The sequence below is a fragment of the Cyprinodon variegatus genome, unplaced genomic scaffold, assembly GCF_000732505.1.
Source record: "Cyprinodon variegatus isolate N-32 unplaced genomic scaffold, C_variegatus-1.0 Scaffold67, whole genome shotgun sequence".
NCBI classification, from domain to species: Eukaryota; Metazoa; Chordata; class Actinopteri; order Cyprinodontiformes; family Cyprinodontidae; genus Cyprinodon; species Cyprinodon variegatus.
In genome coordinates, this window is record NW_015150520.1 from 1,166,638 (window position 1) to 1,176,730 (window position 10,093).

The following is a 10,093-nucleotide window of genomic DNA, read 5'->3' on the forward strand; positions in this document are numbered from 1 at the left end:
TCAGGTTGTACATCTAAATTCAGCCAATCATATATCAACGGTCATCTGTCAATCCAATTTTTTCAGTCTTAGAATCTTGATTCGTATGTCGCAGCTAATATACGCAACAGTTGAAATACGAATCAATCTACTTTACCATTTAGTTCCGTCCCAGTGTTCACGGGGATGGACTCCTGTGTCTTCGGCAGGCGTAGAGCTAACAGAACTGGCAGCATAGCGAGGTAGGGGCTCACACATGTACGGCTGTAAACCTTCTAGACCAAACAAAGCCTCTGCCACCCTGGCGTCCTCTTCCATAACGACTTCCCCGATTTCCTCCTCTAAATAAAAAATGTATGGCGGAGGAGACCTCTGACACAGATCTCTCCTCCTCTTGCAACTTTTCACTGTCCATGGCAATCCTTTACAGTGTATTTGCTAAGTGCTACTTGGTCCCAATGTAATTTCCCATTGGGAACCTACTGGCACTAAGTTGCTAACTGGTTAGCAAGATGCTTCCGACAAACCGGCCTCAACCAAACTTGCTTGCAAACCTTCCGCCACACAATCCCGCCCCCTTCATAATCGACCAATCACATTCACTTTATTCAATTGTGTAAAGTCTGGCACCACTTGGGAAAATTTGGAACTGCACCGTTGGAACAGCCACTTTCCTACGACTTTAATATATATGCATTGGAAAGTGTAATTTAAAGTGCTTGTTCTCAGAGAACTCTTCTCTAGAAAGAATAAAGGGAAGAAAGCTTGAGGAAGTACTTAGATTTCCTTTACAAACCACACACACAAATATATCTTATTAGGTGTATTAACAAATTGTACTGTACATTTTATACACAATGTTATTTTATCATTTGCTTCACAAACAACAGCATTATAAAAATAAAAGCACAGGTTACACCTTCTGAAACGGTTTATATTGTAATTTTAAGAAACCTGCGTGATACAGCATATCTCTCTCATTTACTTTCAAAAATGCGTAGACTAAAAAAAAAGGTATCATGCCGTGTATGAAAGGGAAAAAATAAAATACAGTTGAAACAAAAATGTCTAACATGCCCTAACATGGAATGATGGAATAAAACAAAACCACACAAGATACAAAATCAAACTACATTGGTGTTAAGATTGTTAAAAACACTACACTGCTTGGATTATTTTCTTAGCATAATGGTTCTGTAATGTTTGCGAGTGATTCATATTTCTGAAATCTATAAATGTCAAAACATCGGTAAAATATGAGTTACAGCAGGGCTTTAAATTTGTATTATGAATTGTAAAATTTGATTCCATGAATAGAAAAAATAATGAATGAGGCATGTAGGCTGAAAACCTGTTCAGTTATCATGTGTTATACAAATTTATAGGAAAAAATTGACGTGAGAAACTCATGCCTAGAAGCTGAGTGTAACGACAATACCAAGGTCCCCAAAAATGTCCATTGCACTGTTTTAAAATTGCTCCTCACAAGTATTAGGCCTGTGTGATAACTGCTCCATCTGTGCACCTGGACACCGGCCAGATTACTAGCTACATAATTTGGTTGTTTCATATTCAATTGAGTTTGGCTGCTTGGCACTGAAAGTCTGCAATGCTGCCTGGATTCTGGCAACATCTGTAGTTGATAGTTTGAGTCTGTGCCTCAGCAGACAAGAAAAGAGATCCAGAGGCTGAGATCCAGGTGGTGAAAGCCTGTTGACTCGATCCCGGATCTCTAGCAGCTGTAGCAAGGCTGAGTCTTGTGATCCCTGAGTATATGGGTAGTCTAACTGTAAAATTAAGTCCTGGATTGCTTCTGGGTCAAAGTGCATGCTGTAGCCATACATCTGGATGTTGTTGATCTTCATGTAGCCCAGGTTTTGGTCCGGTTCAAGGTATTCTATTGGTTCAAAATATACACTTCCATTTCCAGTGCCGGAGGGGCCCCTGATGCGGCTCCGTAGATAGAAGTGGACAGTCTCAAAGAATGTTTTCCATTTATTGCCTAAAGTCAAAGTCCAATTATAACAGTCATGGGGAAGGTCTAATTTTGTCCTTTCCCAGTCTGGGTAGTTGCTCTGGTCAATGGGCATGATCCAGCTCTCCGAGTGACTTCCCCCAAATGGATTGATGTACACAGAGAGTGTGGGGTCAAGTGTGGTGTTCTTGGTAAGGCAAATCTGCAGAGACATCCCCAGGAGCATGTGGACATGATTTGATTTGTATTTATTACTTTTTAGAGTCAGCAGCATCCTCTTTCTCCATGATGGGTCAAACCAGTTATTAAGCCTGACATCATTGCTGACAAAGATCCCATGAATGCTGATTCTGTTGTCTCTTTTCTGTAGCAGGTAACGCAGCTCTGTGTCCTCTAGGTCAGTTTCAAAGCCAATGTAATGGTCAGTGGAGTCTGGCACTTCGTTGCGGCACACACCCTGGCTCAGCATATAGCCCTGATTGCATGTGGCACAGCGGGAGCGATTTTCATAAGAGCAGGACGCACAGGAGGAACCTTCCCCTACAGTGCATGGAATAACACTCTGGCAGGGGGGATGTTCATAAGGGCAGGAACAGCTCCGTGTCTCCTCCATGTAGGAACCAAGGTGGTTGTTTTCACTGCAGTACATGATGGACAGGATGTAGTTGACCCAATACCCAAAGGGCCTGCAACAGAGCAAGAATAGTAGGTAAGGTTTAGAGTAGAAAATTATGTATCAGAGCTAAGCATTTTGATCAGAAACAAAATTAAGAGAAAATGTCCTCGCTTTCTTGTGCTGAGTAGTTGTTCTTAACCAATTCATTTGTTGTTTTCCTGTAATGAAAATGAAGTATTTGAACAAAATAACAGAAACCAGTTTCACATATATTTTTATCCCAGCAGAGTAATATTTCTAATCTTTCAAGGCATTATGTTATTATAAAAAAAAGAGATTCCCATCCTGTAAAATATACAATGCATTTATGTTGTCTATGATGATATAGGAATACTGACATTTACTTTGGCCGGATTTATCACTATTAAAGTGTTACGCACCAATTTCGGCAGGTGCCAAGCCCACATGGGCTTATAAAAAACTCATCAAACCAACAAGATAACAACAGGTTACATGCAACTGGAAATGTACAAAACTCAGATAGGATACAGCACACTCTGTCTTCTGTCAAACACCTTACTGACAAAAGCGACAAATGCAAACATTTGTCAACTGGTAACCATGTTTTCTATAGATGTCATATTTACATTGTTGTTTCAAGTTATAAAAAAATAGTTTTAGATTAGGTAGAATACATTGCATTTTATTCATATAGATATGATAGAGTTGCATATTGATGAGCATGCTCTAAATCAATTATACATATCCATGAAGTTCTTTGCAAAAAAAATTATAACATGATAATAATAAAAAAGGGGTTCCAGGATGTTGAACTAGTTACATGGAATAACTGAATCTACAGAAGGTCAGATGATATAGCATTATAGGAATGTATTTTTAGTAACAAAGAAAATATGAAAATACCAAGCATTAGTTCAAGTTAGCTCTTTATATCCTTATTTTGTAACCTGCGTAACCTGTTGAACAACAACCTTAGGCTGGAAAAAAACTGACACAACTGAAGGTCTGGTACCAAAGAGGAGCAGTATGTCACCTGTATGGAATTATTTTAAAAAAGAAGACGCTGCACAAAATCAGGTTTTTGCAGGACACGCCTTGCTTCTCTTGCTACCTCATGAGGTAACACGACAAACCTTTATCAAAACTAAAAGGAAACATCACAAAGCCATGTATTATAGTTGCATGGCTAGAATGCAAACTACCAGTGCCTCAGCGTCAAGTAAGCAAAGTACCAGCTGACAGGGAGCACTGACCGAACCGTTTGAAAGTGTAACTGTAACTGTTAATGAGGTAAAGTCAAATTTATTTCCTTTTAAAAAAATTATTTTATTTTCCTGAATTTTCAATTAAATTTAATTCAAACTGTGTTTTAAATAAATCTAATGAGTTTTATGAAACAGATTGATTTAGTGTTTTTATTTGTTTAAAAAGACATTTTAAATTAAACTGTAAAAATTGCATTAAATCGCAATCACATTAAGATTGAAACATTTCAATTAGATTATTTCAAAGACCGTTTAGCGCTAGTGCACAATGGAACACGGAACCTGCAGTGGGGTTTGAGGACTGGGCACGGTTAAGGCTGTGATTGACAGTGGCACACTGTCGCTTACGTGAAAACAAAAACACGAAGAGCAGAGCAATCCCAGTAATCATTTTGTGATGGAGTGTTCATGAGAAAGAGGAAATGGAAGAAGAGAGGAAGCTTCTATGGAGCAGGCCAGCAGCCACTGTTTCAGAGAATCTGTGTTACTACTCCGTTCTCCTTTATATGGGAGTTCTCATGGGAGCCATCCCTAAATATTCAAACCAAATGCTCTTGAAAAAACAAACAAAAAAAAACTTGTGTCTTTTGACCCATTGACACAAAATTGATGCTAAATGATGGTTTTAGACTAGAAAGAACATGTATTTTTGTTTTTTCTCTTTTTTCATTAATTGTAACAGTAACTTTTTTTTATAATTTTTTTTCTTCAAGCTTTTAAGTTATGCCAGTGACTGGCACAAAACTGATGTCATACTATTACACTAGACTGGTCAGATGATGTAGACCAGTTTTATCAATTTTTATTTATTTTCTATTTATATTAACATTATAATGGGGATAATTATGATATATTTTCATTTTTCATTATTACAAAATTATTTCATTTACTGTCATTGCTCATGCTAACTGTTGCTGCCCACAGTAGAGCTACTCTCATCAACTCAGCCATTGGAAGATAAAAGATAAAGTAACCTCCTTTTTAACCTACTGTAAGGAGGATACCAAACCGGCAGCTTCCGACACAAAAGCAGGATTGCAACAACTATGTGAGAAATTGTTAAAATAATGCCTGGTAGACAAGACAAGACACCCATTTAAGTAATGCCCCTGACCCACTTCCAGTTGTCTGATCTAGATGAAATTTTGCATGTGTAATTATTTACATCTCTATGGGTTATGTTGCAAAAAAAGGTCTGAACTAATTGTGGTTTCTGATTTAAAGGTGTTTGAACTGAGTCAGGTATGAAATGGAGCCAGTTGAGTGTCGCGCAGTGATCCGGTTTTTGTATTTGAAAGGACGCACACCAAAGGAGACTTTTGAAATGAAAGAAATTTATGGTGATGATGCCCCATCATATGACCTTGTAAAACGCTGGCATTGTGAATTCAAACATGGCTGGAAGTCTGTGGAAACAGCTCCCAGACCTGGTCATCCCTCTTCTGCCATTGATGAGGCATCTGTCCTTCATGTTGAGGCAGCCATTTTGGAAGATCAAGGGATTATTGTTCACCAAATAGACAGAGAGGTCAAGATTAGTACAGGGTCTGTGGAAACTATCATTCATGACCATTTGCATATGCATAAGGTGTCTGCCAGATGGATTCCCAAGTGGCTCACAGCTTTCCAGAAGCAAGAATGCGTTGAGTGCTCGAGGAGATGTGCAAAGAAGATGAGTCAGTTTTTCAAAAGACTGATTACACAGGATAGAACTTTGGTTTATCACTATGGTCCAGAGACCAAAGTCCAGTCAATGCAGTGGAAGCCCTTTGACTCACCACCTCCAAAGAAGGCTAGGGTCCAGCCCTCCGCTGGCAAGGTCATGTTCACAGTCTTCTGGGACCAGGACGGAGTAGTGATGACAGATTTCCTGGCAAAGGGTACCACAATTACAGGAGCCTATTACGCTTCACTTTTGATGAAATTAAGAAAAGCTATAAAAATCAAGAGGCGGATAGAGATCAGCAAAGGCATCCTCCTCCTGCAGGATAACACTCAGGTCCACAACTTGCATGTTGCCAGATCAGAAGCATTGGAGTGTGGCTATGAAATCATCCCCCTTACTCTCCTGACCTTGCACCCTCTGACTTTCGTCTCTTCCCAGCCATGAAGTTGTTTTTGAAAGGAAAGCGTTTCCCAGATGATGCAGCCTTGATTTCTGAAGGTGTGTTCTACAAAAATGTTGTTTAAGGGTCTTGTTTGGTTCAAAATGTACTAGGATTTTGTGTTTGGAGAAAATCCTCTTGAGTTTTTCAGAGACTCCAGCAACATATGGGATGGCAATGTTTTTGCATTTAATCTTCTTACCGTCATATTCTGCTGCGCGTCTTTTGGATTTCATTGCTGATTTGACAAACGCCCAGTTTGGGTTTCCACAGGTTTGAAGAGAATCTTTTATGTGTTTCTGTTCTTTGTGCTTCCCTTCTGTTTTAGTATGGACATGCTTGGCCCGGAGTTGTAAGGTTCTAATCAAGTTTCATCTTCTACTATGTTTCTTATGACTTATAATATGCAGCTTATCTTTTATAAAAGCTGTTTCGGGCACTTCTAAAAACGTTAAGTTTCACTTTCTACATACCTACTTTATACTTTTGATCTACTTTGTTTACACTTACTTAACTTCTTAAAAAAAAAAAATGCGTTTTTAAAGCTTCACTCCGAGTAAATTTCACATCTTTCAGTGTCACATATTTAATGTGGTGTTAAAAAAACAACTCAGTTAACAGGATATGAGATGTTTTTGGGAGGGGTTGTTCCATATCAGAGACATGCCAGTCAACTTTTCTTTTATAATAGATGAAGAACTATTAAAATTATATTCAGATTACATGAAAATACATGAATTAATTCTGCATGTAAACAAGTAATAACTTTAGGGTTAGGATTAGGATAAATTCAGTAATAACAACCGACTGAGCCTACTGATAGGTAGGAGGCACTATCTGAAGCTATTCTATGGGACTAATAATTCCTAATAAAGTGGCTGTTTAACAGCCCCCCAAAATGATTTAGGGGTAAGTAGTCCTTTTTTCTAGGTAAAATGTTCCACATACTTCCAAAAACGATCTAATTTGAAAAAGTTAAGTCCCACCACCACAATAAATGTATGTATGTGTAAAGAAACAAGATGTATGACAGAGCAAGAAAAAACACTGCCAGCTTTGCAGAGAAGTAATGGAAAAAAAATTGTGAGTGTATGCTAAGAAGCAAAAAAGCTAATATAGAAAAGAATAGGAGTGATTTATCCTCATAAAACTGCAAAGTATGCAACAGCTCTATATTTCAGACTTTTATGCCTAAGGCTAAAACTTAACCAAATAAATATGGACTGAAAAACTCTGTCTAAGCAAAACATTTAAAAATCAACCAAAGCTACAAGGAGAAAAGTATAGACTTCTAACATTTATGGTCTGAATGATGAGAAAATTGGTCTCTTATATATGATGGAGCAAAAAAAAATATATATATATATTTGTTTTGTTTTTTCTTTTTTTACTGCAATATAAAAATAAGAGCTTATACTGATTGGGACCAAATGTTGGATGATATGAAGATGGATTATCTTAACACTATGTTTTCACTGATGTATACATTTATATTTTATGCTCAGTAAAATTGTATATATCATGCAAACTTTGATTTTACAAAGGGATAGTTTATATTGTTGTGAAGATTATATGGATAGGAATCAGATGGGATGTCACACTGTAACTTATTTCACCAGGGCTAAGCTTAATGTCAAAGAATACATTTATTGTGTGTCCAAGTTATAGGATGACTATTCCTCCTGGTAACAAAGCACTGCAGAATGAGGATAGTACAAGGAGAGCTGCTTTCACAAAAATATACCAACCTATACATCAATCTTTATTCAAAAAAAAGTTAATCATAAAAAGACCCAGTTCCTCACCTTTCCCGCAGCATAATAATTTTGGGCTGAGTTTGACATCTCTTGCTGAGGGTGAATATCTTGTTGATGATGCGCCGAGCTTTGTTTATAAGCTGCTGTGTGCTAATCTCCAGCTGTTTGTAGCGTTGGAGAACGGATGGCTCCATCTTCCAGAAATAATGGATAGCAGACACGTTCAGGGCGTAGGATGTGGGAAGCCTTCGTACAAAGGCTTGAAACTCCTCTGGAAAGTAAAAGGAATGTAAAATGTTAAACATTAACTTGTCCTGTCACACTCAGGCTAAGATGTCTACTTTTTAGTATTGTTTCCATCATATTTAGCTAGTTCAATCAATGATAATGAGAACATTTCTATTAAAGTACAATGAGATCCAAATGATGATGGGTTAAGTCAAAACAATATTAACAGTCAAGAAGTTTTTTCATGCCCTGGGTACAAATTAGTCTGGAAGACAAGAAAGATGGACAAGCAGATCAGAGGATAATATGTGACAGCAATTCAGAGCAACAATTTTATGAATGCATCGTAAAGAGGTATAGTACGTAGATTTCGAGGCATTCCATAACAACATCACCATTGTCATCATGATGACTGGATGTACTGAAAATTAAACTTGTTCAAGACTGATTAGAAAATAACAGTGGTACCATTTTTAATTACTTCAGGTTATTGTGATGATGAAGCATCTGATTAGAAAACCAATTAGGTGTCAATAGCATCCCCAATGATTGTGGAAGGTGTGCTTTGTTTGCTGTGAAATTAACACATTGATTGAACAAGGTTGTAAAGAAATATAGCCCATGTATAAATCAGTATTTGGGTGCATATAAATGGTAAATGGACTGAATTAATTAGTGTTTCCCTAGTTATGCTCCTGTGCTTCAGTAGGGGGTGGGGCACAACTGGCTTGAAAAAAAAAAAAGGTCAGCTCTTCCGGCAGATTCAAACTTTGCTGCACTCCTTATTAGGAATCTCTGAAAATATGGCTCTGTGTCTAAAGTTTAGAATTATGGCATCTTGGATCACTTTTAAAACAAACATCTTGTTGAATTTAGATATGTGTTGAGCATAATAAGACAATATTTTTTGTATTGTGCTGTCGGGGATTGGGAGAAGAAAGAGGAATATAAATTATGTCCTTCAGTACAAGTTGGCATACTAGCTGAAAAAACATGTCTTCAATAAACCATGTTACTCTCAGTAAGAGATCAATGCAAATCACATCTACCATGAGCTGACAGTAGAAAACTCATTTAATAATCAAAGATATGATTGTAAGTCTTCTTTGTAAGGGTATATGTTCTTCACTAGATATAATCAAATGTGCAACTAGATCCACAGGGGGTTGATGCTGATTTTTGACACATCAACAGCTTTTGGTGCTTATAAATGTGCTGATCCAGTCTACTCATTGAACATGTACCAGTGGCAATGTCTCAACCACCAAAGTGCACTGAAAGCAACTCAAGGCAAACCTGGAAATGACGGTGATACTCAGATGTGATGTGCTCGTGAATGTGGCTAAGTTTCAAAATGACAAATAAATGGAGAGTTACATATAATATATATATATGCACTAAAATAAACAATGAAATGAAACACAAGACAGTTTGACAGATCAAAACTTTAAGTTAAATTAGGAATGCTCATCTGAAATCATTTGATGTGCTCTTTTTTGTCATGTTTATTAAGAAACATAAAATAAGGCTAACAGATAACATGGCAACAACTGAGCCGTGAAGTATTATATTAGAGGTTACATCATTTGCTCCTAAAGGATTACAGCAACTGTAGTTCATTTCTAGGGCATGACAAATTCTCCTCGGGCTACTGAGGGGCTTTTATTTAAATAATTCACTCTATCAGGTCAAATCATTTGATATATGTTATGTTTTCTTGACCAGATTAGCAAAATACAAACACAGAGGCAAATATGCCACCATGAGATAGCTGTATGGATGTTTAGAATTAGGGTGATTTGTTTCAAAAATGTCTTACTTTCCTATCCTGTTTAGACTGAATCAGTTATCCCATAGATATCTCAGGCTTCATAGACCATGTTGCACTGCTGTAGGATTAACAAATAATGCTACATGAAATTGAGTATTAGATCTATAGAATTTCATAATTATTTGTTCTTTACGTTGATAGGTTTTTGTTCTGCCCTTTACAGAACTATGTTTTGAGATCCAGCAAATTTAAGAAAATGGAAAGGCCTTTTGTAAGCATTTCACAAAATAAAATTGGTATGCATTCATAAGAAACGTGTTTTGCTATGAAATGTGACATGTGTATATATATATATATATATATATATATATATATA

The 10,093-nt window shown here is 37.0% G+C and overlaps 1 protein-coding gene across 1 annotated transcript in view; it reads right to left on the reverse strand.

The window, feature by feature from the left end:
• Positions 1-808: 808 nt before the first annotated feature.
• LOC107083001 (BMP/retinoic acid-inducible neural-specific protein 3-like) overlaps positions 809-10,093 on the reverse strand; it is a 64,092-nt gene continuing 54,807 nt past the window's right edge. The window contains exons 7-8 of the mRNA XM_015371927.1: positions 7,767-7,989; positions 809-2,640 (exon numbers count right to left, since the gene is read on the reverse strand). Coding sequence (XP_015227413.1) covers positions 1,524-2,640; positions 7,767-7,989 — 1,340 coding nt within the window. The 3' untranslated portion in view covers positions 809-1,523. The remainder of the gene's footprint in view (positions 2,641-7,766; positions 7,990-10,093) is intronic.